Source organism: Thunnus thynnus, chromosome 10, assembly GCF_963924715.1.
Source record: "Thunnus thynnus chromosome 10, fThuThy2.1, whole genome shotgun sequence".
NCBI lineage: Eukaryota > Metazoa > Chordata > Actinopteri > Scombriformes > Scombridae > Thunnus > Thunnus thynnus.
Window position 1 is genome coordinate 25,007,439 of NC_089526.1, and position 22,629 is coordinate 25,030,067.

General features: G+C 40.0%; 4 protein-coding genes across 4 annotated transcripts; 1 reads left to right on the forward strand and 3 right to left on the reverse strand.

Annotated features, from left to right (window-relative positions):
- Positions 1–2,468: 2,468 nt before the first annotated feature.
- sdha (succinate dehydrogenase complex, subunit A, flavoprotein (Fp)) lies at positions 2,469–12,012 on the reverse strand. The gene is made up of 15 exons (XM_067602250.1): positions 11,879–12,012; positions 10,939–11,022; positions 10,550–10,711; positions 10,208–10,351; positions 9,433–9,597; positions 9,148–9,296; positions 8,869–8,993; positions 7,054–7,222; positions 6,683–6,878; positions 6,397–6,568; positions 4,106–4,224; positions 3,832–3,943; positions 3,562–3,692; positions 3,189–3,302; positions 2,469–3,060 (listed from the first exon to the last, which is right to left on the reverse strand). Exons 1-15 carry the CDS (start codon positions 11,939–11,941, stop codon positions 2,974–2,976), a joined length of 1,992 nt encoding a protein of 663 aa, XP_067458351.1. The 5' UTR covers positions 11,942–12,012; the 3' UTR covers positions 2,469–2,973.
- Positions 12,013–12,122: 110 nt separating this feature from the next.
- LOC137191826 (coiled-coil domain-containing protein 127-like) lies at positions 12,123–16,187 on the forward strand. Its single transcript, XM_067602251.1, has 4 exons — positions 12,123–12,288; positions 12,892–13,029; positions 14,163–14,407; positions 14,526–16,187. Exons 2-4 carry the CDS (start codon positions 12,900–12,902, stop codon positions 14,970–14,972), a joined length of 822 nt encoding a protein of 273 aa, XP_067458352.1. The 5' UTR covers positions 12,123–12,288; positions 12,892–12,899; the 3' UTR covers positions 14,973–16,187.
- Positions 16,188–16,467: 280 nt separating this feature from the next.
- zmp:0000000930 (uncharacterized) lies at positions 16,468–17,885 on the reverse strand. The gene is made up of 2 exons (XM_067602252.1): positions 17,542–17,885; positions 16,468–17,318 (listed from the first exon to the last, which is right to left on the reverse strand). Exons 1-2 carry the CDS (start codon positions 17,673–17,675, stop codon positions 16,976–16,978), a joined length of 477 nt encoding a protein of 158 aa, XP_067458353.1. The 5' UTR covers positions 17,676–17,885; the 3' UTR covers positions 16,468–16,975.
- A 2,226-nt stretch (positions 17,886–20,111) lies between these two features.
- On the reverse strand, positions 20,112–22,370 carry mrpl32 (mitochondrial ribosomal protein L32). The gene is made up of 3 exons (XM_067602253.1): positions 22,171–22,370; positions 21,725–21,927; positions 20,112–20,855 (listed from the first exon to the last, which is right to left on the reverse strand). The coding sequence occupies exons 1-3, from the start codon at positions 22,271–22,273 to the stop codon at positions 20,604–20,606; spliced, it is 558 nt and encodes a 185-aa protein (XP_067458354.1). The 5' UTR covers positions 22,274–22,370; the 3' UTR covers positions 20,112–20,603.
- Between the last annotated feature and the right edge of the window lie 259 nt (positions 22,371–22,629).

Genomic DNA, 22,629 nt, shown 5'->3' on the forward strand with positions numbered 1-22,629 from the left:
GTTGGTTGTCCTGCGTGATTTTGGAAGACAAAAAACTGGCATCTCTACCTCTTTTTTTTTCTGTTCTTTTATATAATACGTCCCAGTCCTCCACAGTCTTTCCTCTTCATTCTCTGCATGCTTCCCTGAAGCCACATCATCCATCGCAATAGTCACCCACTACAACACTGACCACATTGACCCAAACTGATGCCTCATTTATCCCTGTTACACATTATCCCCTTATTAACTGCTGGTTGTATGTTTTTGTTGTTGATTTTAATGACAGGTTTTCAAGCAGAAGCAGGTGTAGTCATGGGTAATCAGGTGGCTTTCCTTTGTATTTTATCTAGTTTAATGGTAAATTTACTTCAGTGATTTCTATTTATGTTGTGTTCATATAACTGCCTGTGTGTTTTTATTACACTGTATTTATTTTCTAAAGCCTATGTGGGGAACAAGCATTGCAAATTAAAGGCTATAAATGTCATGATATGTTCTCTGCTGTGGACATGATTTTAATTCATTTGTCTGCAGTGGTTTGCCCTGGAGCCATTAATAACTTTTTTAATAAATTTTTTTTAACCTTAAATGGTCCAGAGACGAACCGGTGTCAGATAATACACTGTGTACAACAAGGTGTTATGGTTGCACTGGGTTGACACATTTATGGCCATTGAATTTTACAGTAATCCATCTGCCCTGGTTTTCTGATAACCATCTTGTTCTTCAGGCTTGTGGCTGCTTCACATCATACCTTTCAAGATGAGCAAATCTACAGGAGGCACACTATGGTGGGCACACAACGCTTTTCACAAACACCTGGCTGGAAAAAAAAAAGTCATTATGCAATAACATGTTTATTCTGTAGAATATATAGTTCAATTAGGGAAGAATAAAAATGACAGTAAAACTTACTATTGCAAAATGTCAATATCAAACCGTGGTAGCGGTAAGTATGAGTAATGAGTTTCTTGGATTTAATCCAACCATGTGATAGCAAATAGACATCATTATTTATCAGCCTCGCCCGAACCGGACTAACCAGGTGCCAAGCAAGCAAAAGTTTCCACATAAGGATCAGAAGTTTACAAAAAGAAATATGTTGAGCATGTTACAGAAACTATCTGATACAGGTAGATAATAGATTCAACACAGGGAGTGGCATAAAGGTAAGCTGAGTATTGTTTTTTCCTTTATACCCCCCCCCCCCCCAACAACCGTTTTCATTGGTGCTAAAAGGGAGGGTGCCACTGCCAACTGCCACCATCCCTGCTAGCTCTGACCTTTCTGGGATTTGGCTTGTACAGCTGTTCAGGATATGAAATGGGATCAGGTTACTTCAGTGTTTGTTTAGTAATTATTGACTTCCTCTGCCAAATTTCCAATATAGTAAAACAGTTCAGAGCATGGCTGTGACTCCATACTAGAACTGCACCACCCCCCACATTACTGCTCTCTGTCACAAGTAGTAAAACTGTGACATTGCTGTGTGGTCAACAGCAACTAGTACAAGTGAGCAGCAGGACAGTTATGGCTTAGTACATACTGTACAGCCACACAATTATTATACTGCTGAGGCACCTCTGGGTCATCACTGTACTTCTGCTGCCACCTAGTGGTCAATAAATAGTTTTACACACAATGAAAGTTGCAATTCTACTAGATTGCAGCCTTAAAACAAAAACAAAAAATAATAATAATTGTAGCACTTTCACTGCACTCAAATATTTAGTTTTCATTGTGTCTACAGCCTGTTAGTTAAACAAAGAAAAAACAACAGCCTTTGCTTCTATGCATAGTCTACACTTTATTGAACATATGAAAATAAGTACAAATGGCAAAACCAAAAGAAATTGATCTCAGGCAAAATAAATTAACCCTTTAAGCGATTCAGTACAAGAAGCATGGCATTTGAATATGTTAAATACTTCAAGTGACAACACCAAGTAGGCCTAAGTCTTTTGTTAGTCATAGTTTGTCATTTCCGGAGTTGCCGAACACGTGGTAAATTCCAGCCTGTGGCGATTTCCCATCAATTCCACATCACACACAGCTTTGTTTTAATGGAAACCACTCGTATCGCAGCTGCTCTTGAAGCACTTAGAGCCGGCACTGATGTTGGTGCTCGGAATAATTCATCATTTCTGGAAAGACTTTTATCAGCAACCTAAAAAGCCCCAATAAATCTAATAGCTTTGAGTGCTTCGCTGACCCACACTGGAATTCATCCTCAAGTGTTCCGTTAAAGCTACAGCAACACCTAGACGTTATAAAGAAGCCATTGTTTCAACCACTCAGACAGCTTCACATGGCTGAATAACCTCAAGCTGCTTCATTTTGTTAACAGTTAAAGAGTGAAGAACTATAGAGCTTAAGCTTGATTCAGTCTTTATAATGGCTTTGGACCACACACATATCACAAGAAGTTTATACTATCCAAGGCCATAGTGAGTGAGAAAAAACTACCTCATACTTTAACAAGTACATACAGTATAATTCACCATGTTTATTGTACATTTATGCAATATTTACAGTCCTAAAACTTCCCTCTGTGGCTTGATGGTAACGTGTGCATTTCAAATTACAATAATTTCCGCTATCTCTTCCCTTCAGAAAGCCAAAGGAGACACATTCAAAGCAATGCAAAACTAGGAAATGAGATTATGGTCTCATCACGACAAAGCCAAGCTCAGGTGGTGCACACATTTTTTCCCCCCTCTTCTTCACTTTGATGCTTCAAATTACTCAGTCACCCACGCATCTTGAGTGCCTTATGATATATACAAAACCAGCTCAAGAACCATCTGCTGCGAAACAGATTAAATCAAGGCAAAAAACACACATGAAGGAAAGGAGCAGGAAGGTGACACGAAGGGCTTGAAGTTGAAGACTAGATAGTTTTGTATTTAACTATTCTAAATGGATACAATTGGAGAGGAGAAGAGAAGAGAGGAGAGGAGAGGAGAGGAAAGGAGAGGAGAGGAGAGCCTCTTAGTAAGACCGGATGGCAGGAGGGACGTGGGCACAGTCCTGCTCGTCCAGAGAGCTGTCAATAACAGGACGGTACTCCAAAGTCACCTGTGATTGGACAAAAGCAAAAAGATACGTCAGACATTACTGACAACACTGACATTTAAAGTTAACACTGTTCACTAGAGCAACTTATCCCGCTTTAAGCGTTGTGACAAACTGAAAGGAGAGTGTACCTTTCCAGTCTTGGGGTCAACGTAGGACAAAGTGTGCTTCCTCCAGTGCTGTTCGTAGGGCTTCTTCTCCTGACCTTGAATGGGCTTAGAGTAGTCATACTCATCGATACGGTCCTGGAATATAATTATATCACGTCAGAGGAGAGACAGGCCGAAATCAAGTGTGAGCAGTTATACATGTCCACAGATATAAAAGAGGAATACAAAGTCTGTTTAGAAAAGAAAAGATGAAAAGAGGGGTGATATAAGTCGGGTACAGAAAAACAGAACATAAAAACAAAACATAGGCATTGACAGAATGATGAAAAAACAGGAAAAAAAGAATAGTGTAGTACCAAACACATATGAAATGTAAAAGTATGGTAACTCAGACCTTAAAGTCCTCTCTGGCATGGGCTCCCCTGCTCTCCTTTCTCTGCTCAGCTGCGTGGATGGTTTGGACAGCGTTCAGCATCAGATTCTGCAGCTCCAAAGTTTCCACCAGGTCTGTGTTCCACACAATGCCTGAAGGAGGAGGAGAGAGAAAGAGAGACTTCATGTTAATCTATAAAGCTTACTAACATACAGCACGTCACAGAATGCTACTACAGCAAGAGGCAGAAGTCGAAACTAAGAGAAACTGGCTCGCAAAGTGGTGCAGTACCTCTGTCGAAGGTCTTGATGTCATCCAAGGTCTGGTAAATGGCGTCCATCCTCTCGCATCCCTCCTTCAGAACTGCGCCGGTACGGAACACTGCAGCGTGGGACTGCATGTTCTGGATGGAGAGACGGGTGATATACGGTGTGTTTGTTTACATACATTTCTGAGGGACTTGCTGAAGGAACCACCCCATTACAATCAATACATTTTACTGCACACAATGTGAGGGGCTTTTTTTGTTTGTTTGTTTTTAAACAGATCTCATCTGAGTGTGTACCTTCTGCATGTTGAGCCTGATCTCAGAGGTTCGCAGGCTTCCGTTGGCAAACCTCAGCTTATCCAGGTTGGCCACAGACTCCTCTCCTGCACTGGACTTCAGAGGGGACAGTTTCTCTCCTGAAGAGAAGTCACAACAACAATGTCACATTAGGCCAATCAGACAATGTATACTGGAGCACTGATGTCACAGAAGAAGGAAACCTTAAGAGTATTAAGATTTTGACAGAGTAGTCGTCTTATTTGATATTAAAAACAGAAGAGTGTTTTTTTCCCCTACATCTACATAACTTAATGCAGACATTTCTGTCAAATGCAAAGTAAACAGATGTAGGAGAATGAACTCAGGAACAGGAAACAGGAACAGGAAAAGTTGAGTTCTTTCAGAAACATTATGATCTCTCTTGGCCTAACAGTCTGTCTGTGTGGATACAGGATCACACACACACACACACACACACACACACACAAACTATGACCTCTGACCTCAAGGCATATAGACACCAGGGGAGACCTGGAACAGAAAAAAAAACCCAGCCTGCGCCTTCCTCCACCAGCCACCGGCGGAAATGGACAGTTAGAATTAATGACTGTTTTTCTTTTCAGATACAGACTGCACCAACGTTAATGAACAATCCTCCCTTCTTCTGCTGGCTCATTATCTCTTAAGTCATAAATATTAGGAGAAGCCACATTCCTGTGAGTCACTCCCTCGCCTCCTCTCCTTTTGGTTGGACCGGCCATGGACCAGCCCTATAACCGCAGTTATCTGTGAGTGAGCGAGTGATGAAGTTTCAAAATTGGTCGGCCACCTAAGTTTGTAGCTATGGTTTGAGTGCCAGGATATTATGTAGACTTTAGATGTGTTCCACTGTCACATAGTCTTAACTACAGATGAGAAAAGAAGGTTTTGATTTCATTCTGTTTATTTGGTTCATCAGTATTGAAATTTCAAAGTGTTTCCCCATGGCTTTCAGGATGTTACATTGATGACAGAACGAGTGAATATCCAGTTTGAAAGCGTGTATATTCAATATCTGTATCTATAGAATATGTCACAGATATGAAAAAAATATAACGTGTCATCACTGCAGGTCAACCTGCGCAGTGCATGCTGGGGCAGGGGGGGAACTACAGTATTCTCGACTCCTGCCCCCTTTCTGTGATATTAGTTCAAACCAGGACTCCTGTCTGTTGTTGTACCTGCTTCCAGATGGAGATTTAGTGATGTTATTTTACGTATTTGTTGTTTCCCTCCTGACAGTTAGTTTGGAAGTTTGTTTGTCAGAGTGTATTTGGCTCATTTGGGGAACTTGGTGTCATCTGGATGGATTTTCTTCATTTGGAGCAGTGACAGCAGTTTAAATGGTGGAAAACAGAAAACAGAAAGAAAGCTGCTTTCACCTCACATATTAATTATTTTTCATAATTGAGCACACGCTTCTTAACCTCTTTCTGTCTAAACTAAATTAAATAAAATTTATGATGAAATGATATGAAATATGCTATTGTTGATGGCCATTACCAGAGCGAAACTCTTTGTAGAAAGTGGTGATGAGCAGAGAACCCAGTGTTTGTATTTGTTGAAGCAGCAAAATTATTTGTATTCAAACAGAAGTGGAAACAGACGTAACAATCCTGTTTTTGTTTTTATTACACTTCTAATTTTAGCATATTGAAGTGTTAAAATAAGTGTTCTCCAATAAACTATTCTGTAAAGTAGTGTTCCCACACTAGGTCTCGAACCCCAATCTCCCAGACCACGGGCGACTGCGCTGAGCACTCAGCCAAAGCTCAGCTCTGCCACACAGACCTGCAGCTATTTATACATCCATGACACAGAGACAGACAGAGTGGAGCAGAGGAGAGAGACTGAGACAGTGAGGTAACCTCGCAACGCTACAAGTCCTGACCTGCACACTGTTATTTGACATGTTTTTTTCCTTCCAAAAACAAATAATTTTTAATACATTTGTACAAAATAAATATTTGTAAATACCCTCTATTTGTGCTTTTCCCAATACTGTATTCAGATTCAGCTCCACCCCTAGTAGAAAGATAGGGTTGGAAGAATCCTAGTCTGAGATTGGATTCATCCTCCTGAGAAACTGTTTCATTGAACCTACTACAACGGCTCATCTAGCTGTCACTCTGGCAATACGAGGATCAGACTGAGTCTGCTTCGCCTTGCTCGACGCTTTCTGGGAAGTTTGCCCATCCCATCATCAAGCCTTCATACTTACTACACAGAACATCTGCATTCTTAAACAACTCATGCACAGAGGTCCTCACCAGGTTTGTGCTCCTCGGCAATGGTGAGGGCGCAAGCTCTGCCAAAGACTACCAGGTCCAGCAGGGAGTTGGCGCCAAGCCGGTTAGCACCGTGAACGCTGGCACAGGCTGCCTCACCGCAGGCGTACAGTCCAGGAACCACCTTGTCCTGTCCGTTGGTGTGAGTGATCACCTGATGGGAATAATGAAAAAGTGTGTTGATTAAACACATGACATTTTGCTAGGGGAATGTTCACAATTAAGTACTAGTGAGTGAGGAGGGAACATGTGTGCACAAATGACCTACCTGCCCCTTGAAGTTTGTGGGTACTCCACCCATGTTATAATGGACAGTGGGCAGGACAGGGATGGGCTCTTTAGTTACATCGACTCCAGCAAAGATCATAGCTGTCTCTGAGATACCGGGCAGCCTTGTGGCCAGCTGCTGAGGAGGCAGGTGGTGGAGCTGCAGGTACACGTGGTCCTTCTCTGGACCAACACCCCTGAAGGAATAAAGACAAGACAGAATACCGATAAGCAACAGCAAAACCTTACTCTGTAGTCTTTTCCAGACCAAAAGCATAAAAAGAGAGTGATAAATTAAGTGTGAGAATGATTACATATCTGAATGCACCCAGTTACACCTCACACACACACACACACACACTTTGTACGTACCTGCCCTCTCTAATCTCTATGGTCATGGAGCGGGACACCACGTCTCTGGAGGCCAGGTCCTTAGCGTTGGGTGCATAGCGCTCCATGAATCTCTCTCCCTCACTGTTGATCAGGATCCCTCCCTCACCACGGCAACCCTCTGTGATCAGGCAGCCAGCTCCGTAGATCCCTGTAAGGATTCACAAGTTAAAAAGGTTTGTCCTACTCGCATTTTGCTAAATGCAAGAGATGCAGTTCAGTTATTATTTATGAATGCAAATACAGCACACAGTAACACCAGATAGATATGAATACTTGTGTTTTAGTAAGATAACTTTGAGCTTAATCCTCACAATAATAACTACATTTTAAGTGGGGTACATCCTTCCTCTGGGTTACCATGGTAACTTACACTAAACATCTAAACTGCTCTGGTACAAGTCAACTAGTAGTAAACTATCAAATAGCAGTTGCTGCAATGACAGTACTTTATAGGATTCCTATGATGTCCAAGAATGATTAATGTAGTAGATGTTAACATTCCCATAAATGAAGCATACAGTTAACGTTGTGAACATGAAATCCTCAGAGCTTTGGTGTTCTGACACAATACTGTATCAATTAAAAAATGATATGGTGCTTTATTAACTGAGCAGCAATAAGTCTAATTACACTGTAATTTTACTCCAAAAACTCCTCCTCTCTAGTACCAGAATAATGTGTTACACACAGCCATCAGCCTTTGTAAGCTTTTGTTTTATATTGTTCTATTATGTTCAACACTTAAAAAGATTATTTTATACGGTTTACTGCTCTCATTGGCCAGATGTTATTTTCCGTGTTGTGAGCTGACACAAAGCAGTCCGTCTTCTCAGCTGGTCAATGAGAAAGTCTATAATTACTCTGACACGCTCAAAGGCTTTTATGGGTCGCTGAAATAGTTCAATAGTTTATATTAAGATGTTCTGCATTTATGCAAGCAGACACTTAAATTGCAAAGTTGATGCATCATGTAAAAAAGGGAGAGGAAAATCTGTACTCCAACTCATTGACCTCAGTCTTTAGTGAACTCCCATAGGTTCACATCACTGGGCTGCTACTTACCCAACTAAAGAGTCTGGTGTCAAATATCCAGCAGGAACAAAAATAAAGATGACCACTTGTCTTTATGTAAGTGAGGTCTGTTACCGGAGCTCAATGTAAACACCCTGAAGACTCACAAACCTGCTAACCTTTAAAGATCTGGAACTACAAATGTATGAATTTGATCGATTGGGTAAACAGTGTTACAGAAATAGGGAGCTGAAATATGTGTTTGACAAAACACGTGTGCTAACTTTTAAGTCTTTTGAGTGTAAATAAACCAGATGCATTACTGCCCCCTATAGTAAATGGGACAAAAGGAAATTAATTAAATGTTCTTAAATAATCTTTTTTCATTATCTCTCCCTCAATGAGCAGCACAAACCTAAAAAGGTTAGACACTTAAGCAGCAAGTTGTCTAAGTTTTACATTACAGATAATTAGTACTTACATCTCTCAATATCTTAACTCTTAATTTTTTGTGATAAATTTAAAATACAAAGGGGAATTCCAGTGAACATTAGACATAAGAACAAATAGACTGAGAATGAAGGAGAGATTGCACAATTTATGAGTGTCTTATCACACCAATTATGGCTGAGTAATAAATTAACAGACTACAATAGACATGTCTTTCAAGCATATACGTAGCTGCTGTTGAGCTTTCAAGTGACTCTCTTCTGCTTTAACACTTTAGTAGTAGAACTAGTTTATGACTATGGTTTAATAAGTTAATATGTGTCTCTTCCTCACCAGTGGGATGGAACTGTACAAACTCCAAATCCTGGCAGGGCAGGCCGGCTCTGGTCACCATTGCATTTCCATCTCCAGTACTAGTGTGAGCAGAGGTGCAGCTGAAATAGGCTCGTCCGTAACCCCTGGAAACAAAGACATTTTTGGTTACAAATGCACAGCTGAAGATAGTTTGTGCCTCATATGAACAGTCAAGCTATGGTAGTTAACTAGGTAGAACTTTAAATTAAGACTGAGTATTTATGTTTTCTGTTTTTGCAAACAGTGAGTGTTGCCTACCCAGTAGCAATGACAGTGTTCTGGGCTCTGAAGCGGTGAATAGATCCGTCCTCCATGCAGAGAGCAATCACTCCTTTACACTCGCCATCTTCCATCAGGAGATCCAGGGCAAAGTACTCCACAAAGTAACTAGTGTCATATCGCAGCGACTGAACAGAAAACAGAAGGGCAGACCGGTACATGTAACACACAGTGTAGGTTTATGGCGCCACGCGGTTAAACTGTACCCCACAGACAGATTACATTCTTAATGCAGACGGGAGGGGGAAAAGTTTGTGAACTTACCCGTCCATAAAGTGTATGCAGTAGTGAGTGTCCAGTTCTGTCTGCTACACAGCAGCAACGGTGAGCCTGGCCTCCTTTTCCATACTTAAGACTCTGACCTCCAAAGGCTCTCTGGTAGATCTTCCCATCCTCAGTGCGGCTGAACGGCATGCCGAAGTTCTCCAGCTGGCAAAGAGAAACAGAAACAGGAGTTTGTGAACTGTTGTTTTTTGTGTCTTGTAATATTATATAGGATGGGCCTTTTCAATGGTGTGTCTCAAAAAGAAAACTTTATTCGCTTAAAAGAATATTTTTGAGAAAATCAACTAAAAAAAAAAACAAAAACCTAACCTAACCACCTGCCAATCCTCTCTAACACACAGACTGAAGGAGCATGGAAGTCCATTGTTGGCCTTTGGGAAACTTATGTTTATATTGATACTTTATTTTAACATTTTACCTTGTTTATTATTATACAGCATCCCCTTTTAACCATGTTTTTCAAATGTATTAAAATTTTCAGTCACCAATGCATCTTAATATCAGATTTTCCATTAGTTTATAAATTTGAGTGTAGGTAAAACTTCATGAATACACACTAGTTTGCATGTTATTGCAATTTGCTGACTAGTTAAAAACAGTGTTGATTTATGCCGATAGAGATTATAGTCTTTACAGTTTTTGTTATTTGTATGTTTTTTAGCTGTGTCTTATGTTCTCTGGATTATTTTTAGTGACAAAAAGCTAGGAATCGCCATCTACACACCACAGGATGTGTATGTGCATAAGATCTTACCTCCACTACAGCTGCGGGAGCCTGTTCTGTCATGTAGTGGATAGCATCCTGGTCTCCCAGCCAATCAGATCCCTTCACTGTGTCATAGAAATGCCACCTCCAGTCGTCCTCCTCCATGTTCCCCAGGGCTGCATTGATCCCACCCTGTGAACCACATTAATATTCATCAATTCAATAAAACTGAAGAGCATTACTGCAATTTATGTTTACTTGAGAGCTTTGACTTGCATAACAAATCTGTATTGAGAGTTTGTAAAATCCCAGGCTTTTGAATGCTGGATTTGAGATTGATGTAAATCTGCAGAAAAAACATCAAGAAACATCTAGAATGTGTTGTCATACCTGTGCAGCGACAGTGTGAGACCTGGTGGGGAAGAGCTTGGTGACACAGGCAGTGTTGAAGCCAGCCTCCGACAGGCCAAAAGCAGCCCTGAGTCCCGCTCCTCCAGCTCCGACCACCACAGCATCGAACTCATGATCAACAACTGGGTACTGAGTAGAGATCTGAAGAGAACGAGGAAAACAAGCTACTGTAAAACTTCTGATTACGAGCACTCTGAGTATGCATCGTTCCTGATCATAATTGTCTATTATTAAAGTCAGTAACTATGATATTGACACCAGATGCTTCAGTGAGCAAAACCAGTGCATACAGACTCACATTACTACCTATGTACATAATAATCACCCTATTCAACACTTATCTAAGTGAAACTGCAAATCTAACTCACATCATCTGATATTTTGGCACTTTTCTTCTTGCCATAGATGGAGAAGTGGAAGTTCCTCGAACCTTGAACTGCAACAGCAGAGACCTGGCAAAAAAGAAAACATTTTTTTTATTTTAAATCAGAAGGGAAATCAAACAAAAGCTTCACCATTACTCAAGTTGCTGACAAAATGTAAAGATAGATAGATAGATAGATACGTCATTGTCATGTATGTTAACACAACGAAACTTGGTTTTGCAGCAATACACTTAGTAGCATATATAAATATATAATTATAATATTATAATAATCAGAATCATATAAAATATATTGATTCCTGCTTACAGAAAACATACTATATAAGCATTAAATACTGCTATATTTATTCACATATTGAAGGCAGTTTTAATTTATATGCCTAAATGCATTTCCATAACACTCCATAATAAAGCGTTCATAACCAAAAAAATATTTTAATAGCATTATTTAACCGTTTTTAATCATCTGTGGCATCATAATGAAAGTACTTTAGCCTATAGTTGACTTTAAATACATTCGTATTGCATCCTCTAACATAACTTACTGCTAACACTCAGCAGCTAACAATAAGACTGTTTCCCACAAGGACAACTGAAGTAACTTGTGTGCACACGCTGAAATATCTCACTTACAACGACAGTTTACTGAAAACATTAGTATCTGTGTATAATGTGAGACAAATAGAAATGGTATAGCTACATATGACGTTTTATTCTATTCAAAAAGTACCGTTTTCTCACAGTGTCACATTGAAGCTACATAACATAGGTTATCGTTACGCAAGTCAGAATCTGACGGTTACGAAAGCTAGGGAGAGTGCAGTAATGATGTGTCTTTTCTGTGTTAAAACAGACAATAAGCACGCATGAATCGAGCATATACACACATACAATAGATCTCCGATTCAATTGTTCGTACTCACTGCTTTCGTCCTGGAAAATATCCTCTTAGAGAGGAGTCGGGAGGCAACCTGAACACTCGCCATGTTGTCAGTTGAAGGACCGTTTCTGAGACACGGCGGAGGGTCAGATATTCTGTTGCACTGGACTGAACCACCTTCCGAAAACGGGGGTGTCATATATGTTACATGTAATGGCAAAGCTTTGAAAACATTTATTAACGTGTTTTCAACAGAATAGTCTACTTATTTATTCACCTTAAAATCAAGCATACACGCACAGATGCTAAATTTAACAACAAATGAGTCTAATGTATAAGTGAATTCCCATTAAACACCCTCGCTCGGGCAAGATGGACTACCAACACGTAAAATTGTATAATCTTGGGGTAAGCAGGAACAAATGTATAAGTGACCTAGACTTTTCATTCAAGGTGAGATACAGCACCATATTTCTTATAGACACACATACACATGACTTGTAGTCGGACTCAAGAAGCTGTTATACCCCGTGTTATGTTTATATGAAATACTCTAGCGAGCACTAGCCAGCAAGCTCAAACGTCAGCTAGCATGTTAGCTCATAGGTAGCTCTGTGGTTAGCTGGGCTGTCAAACCTTCAAGTCACGTCAGTGATTTGATAAACGCAAATAAGATTAATTGTTAAATAGCTTGCACGTGTACTATTTATTCGCAACACTTTGTCTAAATCCCACACATACTGCCCAGACACTTGAATGTTTTTCTTTTTAAATAGCTTGTTAGTGACTTTGAAATGGATACCTGCGCTTTCTTTGTGTATTGAAAACAAGAGACTTCGCCATTAAGTTCATAATCACGTGGTTGTGTTTATAACGAAGCCACACACAGTAACTTCTGCTAATAAACCCCTGGTGGTAACTACAGCAGCAGTGTGAGAATGAATGAAAAGACACTGCAACTTCAATTACCAAAATGTGCATTTAAGGGAGTCAGTTGTCATTAAGGTTTTTGCTCTCCCATGTGTGTGTCTGTGTGTGTCTGTATGTGTGAGACAGCAGCCCCCATGAACAACTTGAATGACCCCCCCAGGTGGAACATTCAACCAGACCCCAGAGGAAGGGGCGCGGGGGCTGGCGATGGGAACCAATGGAACTATGCCCTGCTGGTCCCTATGCTGGGATTGGCTGCATTTCGTAAGTTACACAAGGAGGTGTGTCTGGAAATGTGTTTGAGGATGAGGTAACAGACAGAGGGGAATAACAGTTTCAACGTTTGGTTATTAAATGTACAGTTAATGAGTAGTTATTATGTGCAAAGCAGACTGAGTTTGTGTGAGATTCAATTTCACACTTTACCTCTGTGATGGTGTTTTTATTTTAATTTGTAATACTGGTATCTTTCTCGCTGGGGAATCAGCAGTCTTGTATATCCATACAATGTACTTCTTCACTGTCTGTCTCTGTTCATGCCAAATGCCAAATGAGATGGGTAGAAATGTTCCAACATCTGAAATAACACATTCCTGATGAACAAGGATTAAATAACACCTGTAGTGCAATATGGCTAACAATAATAAATATTTCAACATTTTTAAAGGTTTTTTTTAAAATATCTGTCAATTTAACTATGCTCTCACTTAGCTTAATTGGATGATTTGTCAGTCAGAACTTAATTAATTGCAGACTAAAAAGTAGTTTTAACTGAGTGAGTACAAATGCACCAAGTTTAGCGTCTCTACATTTCTGAACTATCAAATAAAGGCAAAAAATATCTGATAAATAATCCTTTAAAAAACAGATCTTATCTTACCTCACTTCCGCCCCAAACACATCTAACCAATGAGTGAAGTGAACATTCTCACGTGGCTTTTATTGATGCATTTTGGTTCGCTTGAATTTTGAAAAGAAACCAAACCAAGGGGAAAATGTAACATCACGAAAAGTTTACCATCTCATCCACTGATTGAGACCAGAGTAAACACACAAGATTTGAGACTTCTGCCTCTCTTTTTGTTTTTAGGTGCTGCCATTGTCATGTAAACAACAGTAGGTTACGGTCAGTGGTGTACTGGCTATCCGGCATACTGCTTTGGGACAAATCCCAGTGGACTGTCAAAACATATCTGTTTTCACGTGCCCTCTCTGTGTGCCTGTTATTCAGGGTATGCATGAGAGCGTGCTGCATGCCTTTGTCAGGCAATCACAGCTGAGTGCCCCCCCCCCCCCCCCCCCCCCTTACTCTCACTGCCAGAAGGGGGCGACAAAAGTCCTGCTCTCCAGCTTTAAATATCTCCCCTCTCCTGTCTTATCATTCATTGCCCCTTCAGGTTGGATCTGGACCAGGGAGTCTCAGAGGGAGATCCAGAGGGTCAAAGCCCAGTACGACAAAGATGTGACCACAATAAAAAGTGAGATGGAGGCACGGTACCGGGAGACTCTGACAGAGAGACACAGGGCAGCTGCTAAACTGGAGCTGGAGCTGGAGAAAGAGAGACAGAGGGTAAAAGGCTACAAGCAGGCCCTGATCTCACAGAGCCAGCAGCTGATGGAAGAACGGAAACAGTTACAACAGGTAAAGTTTTGTCTTGCTCCCACTTTGATTGGCCCTCCATTTGTGCTACTGTGCAGGTTCCCCTTCTAGTCTGTAGCCTCTCCTCCATAAACCTAAACTCTGTCTTCTCTCTTACAAGGAGCGTGAGACTTTGGAGCAAGAGAAGCAAAGGCTGGTGAAGTCCGGAGCTGCGGGGGCTGTGCTGCATCACGCCCTGGAACGAGAGAACAACTGGTACCGGCGAGCCACCGCCACTCTGAGGGAGCTAGAAGATCAGCTTGTGGAGCGTCAGAATGCCTTCTGCTCCCTCATCCAACCTCGAGATCAGCGGCTGGAGATGGAGAAGAACATACTGCTTAAGGTCGTCAAAGAACCAATCGGGGCAGAACTAGATCTAGAGTCAGATCTAAAGGACATTTTTAAGAGAGATAGGCATTGTGCGGACCTGCTAAACATGGACAAGAGGAAGAATGGAAGTCTCATGTGGGTGTACCTCAAGTACTGGCAGCTGCAGGTCACCGTGCAGAAACACAAGAGAGCTGAGGAAGCCGTTCTAGGAGGGATAACCCAGTCTCCCAGAGAATGACAAAAGACGAAGAGAGGTGTTTTTTCATTTGACTTTGAAGAATGTTGAAACTGTGTGGATCAGGAATGGAAAATGCATGTTTCTTTTTCAGTCTGTGCATTATCTTTATATGGGTATGTTATATAGGTATGTTATGTAAACACACAAGAGATAATCTGAACAACATAATGTTCAAAGGCTAAAAGTTCCATCCCTGATCTCAAAGTTTTGCAAAGAGGGGAGATTTTTTCAGGTTTAGACCCAATTAAGACTCATTAGCTTTAAATGAATATGTGATAAAAAAAAAAAAATGCACTGGCATCACTCAGGTGATATCCATATTGGATACACAATTGATGTTTAATAAAAAAAAAAAAATCCATTTAAACCCTTGAATTTTTTTGTTGGAACATTTGTGTCAATTTAACTCACATTCTGAGTGCCATGAATTAGTGTTAGATGACTGTGTGTCTGGACCTGTGCTAATTTTAGTTTCTTTATCTCAGATATGAATTGAAGGCTCCCAATAAATGTCCCCACTGTGATGTGTTCATACACATCTCTTGCTGCGTTTAGAATAACCACAATTCTATAATTTACAATACTCAAATGAAAAATACAGCGTTAAAGAAAAACAACCATTAATTGAAAACATTATCAGGAATATTTTTCACTCTGTTTTGATGGAAAAGTCATTTATGTCTTTGATTTCTGTGGAATGTAGTTGGCATGAATATGTTTATGAATTATTGCTGGGGATATTTATGATAATAACAGTGGAACCTATCTACACCTCTGTCCATAACTTAGTGTTTCCTGCATCTGTGACGTCTCTCTTTACAGTCTAATGTGTAACCAAAAATGAAATATGTGTCTGTCTCTCATCACTGGTTTTACATTTCTAGTATGTGTAACTATCAGGGAAACTGGAATCTGCTGCATGTGAATCTGAATAAGGGAAAAGAGCACAAAGTTGTGCTCACTGCTGCAACATCTTATCACATTACTGCAACAAAAATAGTCAAACAGCACAGTTCACACTGTTAATGAAAGGAGAGCTTGCAACAAGACCTTCGAGCCTGATGCATTTTACAAGGTTATCAAGCCTCTCTGCACTGTTAATGTTTTTGTTGTGACTATATCTTGGTGAATACGTGCTGGATATAATGCCATAAACTCACACTAACCACTCTAATCCACTCAATCCTCCTAATAAATTCTGGTTCAAGAACTTAATTTCTGGGCTGTTGGTGTTTTCTCCTCCAGAGTCTCGAAAGTACTGCTACATGTGATATTTATATTTTTTATTTAATATTAGTGTATATGCTCACTGATGATCCCTTTACAATGTTGTTGTCTTACCACATGAGGTTGCTGCCACTGGATATCTCTACTGAAAACAGCTATGTGGAATCTCATAATGCATACATGTAAAAAAACAGTATGCAACAGGATAACATTACACTCATCTTTAGTCTCAACTGTAACACAGCACATGTGCATCAAGTCAAGTCAGACAATTTTACTATTTAGCTAAACCGCCATGTAAAACTAGAAAAAATTAAGTTGAGACATTGTTTCTTGAAGCTTTGTGAGGTGTGGAAATGATTGACAATGACAAAATCATTTCCTCCTGGAACATAGTTTACAACAATCTTAAAGTGTCAGTGCCAGAATGTGTTCATATCTACAATGCAATACACTTTAGACATATTATAGTGTTTTTAAGTCTTTTCAATAATATTCAACAATTTTGTAATGTAATAACTTGGTAGTTTAATGTTAAAGAATTTCCAGTGAAGCTCTCCTAACATTTGTCAACACTATTTTTTTTCAGTCTCTTCAGTCTAAAAATACCAAGTTATTTAACAGGTAAGATATCTAGAAGATTCTTAGGATTTTTGTGTAAAAGGTAAGTGACTTAATAAGGACATTGTAATTTTCTAATATGTAAATCACAAGACCAAATGTTGTGTCGTTACATTTTTCAAACTGCAGTTTTAAAACACTTCCAGTTCCTTGCCTCACTCTCTCCTCTGCACCCGATGAGAGGTTTCCCTTGGCGATGACATCAGACTCGAAGGTCTGAAGTTCATTCTGACTGGCTTGGTGAGGTTCTGAGTTACGCCAGTCACTCTCACTTTATCCACATGCACTCTGTCATTCCTCTTCCCGAGTATAACGGGGCCCTTTCCTTGTTGTCGCAAGCTCTCAAAACTGGTTTTGGGTAGTTGGTACTCTGTTGTGGCTCTGATGTTGCTGCCCAGCCTCAGTATCTGGCTGGGACTCCTCTCAACCATGAAGTGGACCACCTGTTCCTGTTTGTAACTCTCTTTGCGAAGGTTGTCTGTCTCTGATAGTGTCAGCCTGGAACACAGAACATACAGCAGATAAACGATTTTTGATACAGTCTCTTTTACACTAAATTTAGAGTGGTGTTGTGATCTTCATATATCTCATAAAATCTTTCAAATAGCTTATTATTATTAGAATCAGGTCTGAAAGTTTCAACCCTAAGTCAAAATATAATATATTGATGCCATGTATTTACAGTAGAAAATACAATAGATTTCAAATGAGAACAACATACCTGTATTGTGGTCTTGTTTCAAGCACCAGGCTCAGCCAACATGCTTGGTAGCTCTCTTTCTTCCACTCGTTTTCCTCCTGAAGATCACAGTAGGAGTTCACAAGGTAGCAACCCCCTCTGCTCACACAGTGCATGTTGTGTCTTTGTGTGTGAGTGTGTATGTGTGTGTAGAAAGGTTACGTTAGGCGTGTGTTCGGATGCTAAGACAAACTTCTCTCACCTGTGACCTACATGCTCGAGTAATGCATCAAACTCAAGGGAAAGATACTGAAAACAACAAGCTATACGAAAATATTGTCTTACTGTCTTTGAATGTGTGTACCAAGTAGCCTGAGATTTGCGTGTGTTGGGAAGCTTCTTAAATATCCGGCCTTGTTTCTATTTTTACTCTTCTGCATCACATCGTGGTGAATGCACTGAATGTCTCCACATCAGGCATCCTGGAGGTTTGGTTTTCATTTGAAAAACATCGCAGGCTTGAGTTCTTTCCATGAAACGAGCCCACCACATGAAGATGAATCTGAACCCTCGTCAATTTTATCTGTTGAACCCCTTTGTGTTGTGAGGTGAGCTTGGAGATTAAAGGGAAGGGCATTATTACAATTGTAACCACCCCAGAGTCCTTTTATTATAGTGCACTTGTGTGTTTACATTCAGACTATAAAAGCATGTATGTGTTGACGGAAATATGAAATGACTAATCTGTTTAATGAGAGGCTCATCCCATCAGGTCAGAGAAATTATCCTTACACTCCTCAGATGTCTCTCACATTGAGCACATATCACAGGAAGGAAACAGCTGAAGGCAATTAGATCACTGACTGACAGCAATGATACAACTCATTAATCTAAAGCCACATCAGCTCCTTGGGCAAAACCATGTTTTAGACTGCAACAGTAGTGTTTGTGACTATATTTCACTTTAAAACTGGCCCCTTTCAAGCTCAACAAATCAGATTTCTTGGTGACAATGTGGAATGCTTGGAGCCAGGGTTCACGCATTGGATTATAAATGGATATTAAGAGAAGTCCTCTGCCACCTTCACCACTGCTTACAACTGTATAGCATGTAGTTTTAGTGCACCTCTGTGCTGATGTGGAGGAACAAAGGGATGGACAGTCAGAGCTCACAATCAAAGTCTTCAGTTCTAGACATGTATTTCCATTATGTTTCAATTTCGGCTATGATGGATACATGTGAAGGAAGTTTGGGAGGCAAGTCACAAACTTTGCTGGATTTACACTGAGAATATATACGACAGTTGAAGAAAGATTAGATTATAAGAATAAAAAGAAAAAGATTAGTATCACTTGACACCCCGATAACTCTGACGTGTCACAGGCATGTTGGCAACATCCGGTTTCATCGAACTGTGAGGGTGAAACTGAATCAGAGGGTGTACGATGGTGTGACTGAGGCAGTGGAAGGTATGTTGGATTCACCCCAGCAAAAGCAGCCTGTTCCAGCAATACAAGAGCCAATATTACATGACTTCAACTTGGCTCTGAATCCTGCCGAATAAATATTGTCGTGGCACCATGATCGTACTCTCACAACAAGCATCCAATCATGTTTAATGAAGCGGCTATTCCATTCCAGTTTTATTGATACTAATATTCATATTAGTGTTTACACAAATACATTTGTGATTTTGAATATTCTAAAAAACTCTTAATCCTCCTGTAGGCCATGATTTTTAATAGCAAATGTCCTTCAGCCACGTAAAATAAGACCCTTTTAGATCATTGGACTGGACGGTCAATAAAAGTATTAAATGGATGCTTGAGATGCCATGAAGACTGCAGGCACGTCATAAAAACATTACATTTGCTTTTATTAGGCCTCACAAACGTTGTTGTTTCATGTTTTGCTGATATTGATATTAACTCCACTTTTTGTAGTGAAGAAAATTAATCACTCATGAAAAACTTCAACTCAACTGTAATATTAAAGCCAAATTACACACATTTCAACTTCATATTTAAAATGTTATAACATATTTTAAATGCAAAGACCCCAAAACTGATGTTATTGTAATGGTTATAATGGGAACAGTTTTTATTCACAGATGTTGAAAAGATGACCTTTTTTCTCGGTTTTCCTTTATGATTTTATGACTCTCTAAAATTTCCTCAAAACAGCATATGCGCAACCATTATAATGACATTTTTGAACACATTTAGAACTTAATCTTCTTTTACTTTATTTTATTGTTTTATTTTACTGACTGTGTTTTTCTCATTATCATCGTCCTATATGTCTCTTGATTGAAATTTCAATTTGCAGTGTCTAACTTAGACATCCGATCCTTCCTGGTTTGTAAAATACAAGGGAAAAGCAACGCAGATCCAGCCACCTGTACTAGCCCTTGAAGTTCCAATATGTTTAGAGTGCTGAGCTCCAGGTTGTTAAGTTCCTGTGATGGAAAAGCTTTTTTTTTTTAACTGTGTCATAAATTATAAGCAGTAGTCTGCCTCAGAAGTTAAAGAAATGTGTATAAAAAAATGAATTATTTAACAAGTGTAACAGGAAGGTCCCTTTAAAAAAAGATGAACTAAGTCGATAAATATGATTTTTCATTTTCAAATGATAGATTTATTGTGAAACATAAAATAAGATACAGTACATTTCTTTCTGTTGAAAATCTGACATTCTTTACATTCAGTAAGAATCAGTGGAAACAATGACCAAAAAAAAAAAAACTAATATGTTGTTTTTTGAGGATTTTTTTACCCGCACATTAATGATATAGTTCAGGATACTCAGAGATAAGTCAAGCTGTCCTGACCTGCAGCAGTGTTTCCTTCCATAACTGTGTTTATGTCTGATATTCATTTATCAAGGCTCCCGGTATCAGTGCTGATCTAACATGAAAAAACAGATCACTTTATGGATTTTGTTTGTAGAAAAAACAACTGATGGATCAACATCTCATATTTACTGAACAACAGATCAGGCAGAATATGCTGCTGAGTATATCACATAGAGAATCTGTGTGTATCTGACCAGACCTGCATCAAACTGAAGGTACGCATCTACGTACAGCTGTAATAACTCAGCATCACTGGCTGAACCAGGCAGGCCGCTTCCTGGATCTCTCCACTATCCTCTTGTCTTTGTCCTGCTGGCTTGGTGTCTCGCCTTCATACAGGACGACAGTCTCTGTAGCCGGCGCCCTCAGTGGACCGCCTTCCATTGCTTTAATCTGCTGGCGAATCAGAGAAGTCTCCCTGCACACCTTAGCGTAACAGAAGCCACACAGGATGTGTTTCTGCTTCAGATGGCCACACTCTGGACACGGCTCAATGTTATTCTGAGAGAGAAGAGACAGAGGATGCAGACTGTGGGTCAAATAATGTCACGGAGACACTGTTGCTGTATTACCTAAAACATATCTTTGGCCAATATATGCACAAATACTGACATATATGTGACGAGCTAATATCAGACAACCTCTGCTAGAGATGTTAACATTTACACATTTTGCACCTCATGATAAACACACGTCTCTACACGAGTCAGCAAGTGTTATATTAGCACATAGTGACTGGTTTAGTACAGAAGGTCGTATTAAAACTTAACATGGTGAGATAATGCTGTAAAATGATGTCTTATTGAGGGGTTCCACACTAAAAAAATATCATTGACTATATTAAATTGCATGCGCAATCTCATTGGCAATTCTCGGAGGTTTGTTCTTAGCAATTCTTTCCTTGTGCGCTGAGATATACAGACAATATACACAGCATGGGAGGGATCAGTCATGTACTCACAAGTGATCTGGTGCTTGCTGTTTTATGAAACTTTTATGGTATCTTTGTGTTTTGTGCTGCTTTGTGTGTACTCTGTTATTATCTGTATTGTTGAGTCTTGTGCAGTTTCATATGTATTTTACTGTCACGTCCCCATCTAGGGACGGGCATTGCAAACTAGCTTGGGCTATAAATGCTGTGGTATGTGGCTTTAATTCATGCTATATACTGGTCCCCTCGCATATAAACATGAAATAAAATAAGGTCTGTGAAGTGAGCTGACATACAGCTGACCTCTCCAAATATTTGCAAATCACTTCCAACCTATCACCACAGATAGAGAGGAAGTCTAAGTAAGACAAACATTCTTATAGCTGTGTTTTGATGTGATCCATTTAAGAGGATCCAGGTGTGTTTCTATTCAGTGTACCTTGACTTTTAGGAGTTTAGCGTCAGCTCTCCTCCTGGTTCGGTTAACCTCTATGGTGCGTCTCTTCTTAGGTACTGCCATCCACAGGATGCCGTCCAGGATGCCAGGAGGCTGCTCCAGACTCTGCTGCTCCTCCAGCTCCTCCTCGACCTCAGGCTGAAGCTGAGGCAGCAGACTGGGGCCGTTCACTGCCAGCGCTGGAGCTGCACACAGCAGAGAAACACTGTTATCTTTTATCACCACTCCGGTGAAAAACAACTCACCAAGTCCAGCGTGACCGGAACATAGGAGGCAAATATAGAAAAACGACTAAGAGAAGATAAAGCTGCTGATAACAGGTACTGAGAGTTAAAACTTTGGTGAAAGTAAACGTAGATATGTGTGTGTGTCCTGATAGCATGGTTAGCAGTAGCTAACTAACCCTAAGCTCCAGACAGTCTACTCACCCAGCTGTCTGTCTAATGTTAGTCCCGCCGCCTGCAGCAGTCTGCTTTCAATGTGGAGCAAAGAGCATCTGAGGCTGTGCACTAATGCCGATAAATTCATCATTTTTGTTGTCAGCACGTTTTCGTTCCTTCTAACATGTCAAACAGCTCACGGTCATCGGGATACAATACGTCATTAAACACCGACAAGAAACTGCACTTCTTCGTCTGTTTAATTGTTGCAGGACAAGACGGATTTGAGCATTTTATTTCCATCTAGTGGTCAATATCTCCAACTGCACTTTAGTGCCTTCATACTCTCACACGTCTCAAGTCAATTCTCCAAAACAAACTATAGATAGGCTTGCTCTGAACTATAGAAACTACCTATAAAGTTATAGACAGTTTCTATAGTTCTATAGAAACTGTCTATAGCCATACAACTATCTATAACTATAAAAATTATCTATGACTTTATAT

Bases quoted from the DNA above. Each gene is read 5' to 3' on its own strand.
- mrpl32 (XM_067602253.1), bottom strand. From the start codon at position 22,273: ATGATGAATTTATCGGCATTAGTGCACAGCCTCAGATGCTCTTTGCTC. The intron at 21,928-22,170 runs GTGAGTAGACTG...TGCTGTGTGCAG, and splicing joins AACATTAGACAGACAGCTGG to CTCCAGCGCTGGCAGTGAAC. The intron at 20,856-21,724 runs GTACACTGAATA...CTTCTCTCTCAG, and splicing joins CTAAACTCCTAAAAGTCAAG to AATAACATTGAGCCGTGTCC.
- LOC137191826 (XM_067602251.1), top strand. From the start codon at position 12,900: ATGAACAACTTGAATGACCCCCCCAGGTGGAACATTCAACCAGACCCC. The intron at 13,030-14,162 runs GTAAGTTACACA...TTGCCCCTTCAG, and splicing joins GCTGGGATTGGCTGCATTTC to GTTGGATCTGGACCAGGGAG. The intron at 14,408-14,525 runs GTAAAGTTTTGT...CTCTCTTACAAG, and splicing joins AACGGAAACAGTTACAACAG to GAGCGTGAGACTTTGGAGCA.
- zmp:0000000930 (XM_067602252.1), bottom strand. From the start codon at position 17,675: ATGCACTGTGTGAGCAGAGGGGGTTGCTACCTTGTGAACTCCTACTGT. The intron at 17,319-17,541 runs GTATGTTGTTCT...TCTGTGTTCCAG, and splicing joins GAAACAAGACCACAATACAG to GCTGACACTATCAGAGACAG.
- sdha (XM_067602250.1), bottom strand. From the start codon at position 11,941: ATGGCGAGTGTTCAGGTTGCCTCCCGACTCCTCTCTAAGAGGATATTT. The intron at 11,023-11,878 runs GTGAGTACGAAC...CTTTTTTGCCAG, and splicing joins TATTTTCCAGGACGAAAGCA to GTCTCTGCTGTTGCAGTTCA. The intron at 9,598-10,207 runs GTAAGATCTTAT...TCTCTTTGCCAG, and splicing joins CTCCCGCAGCTGTAGTGGAG to CTGGAGAACTTCGGCATGCC.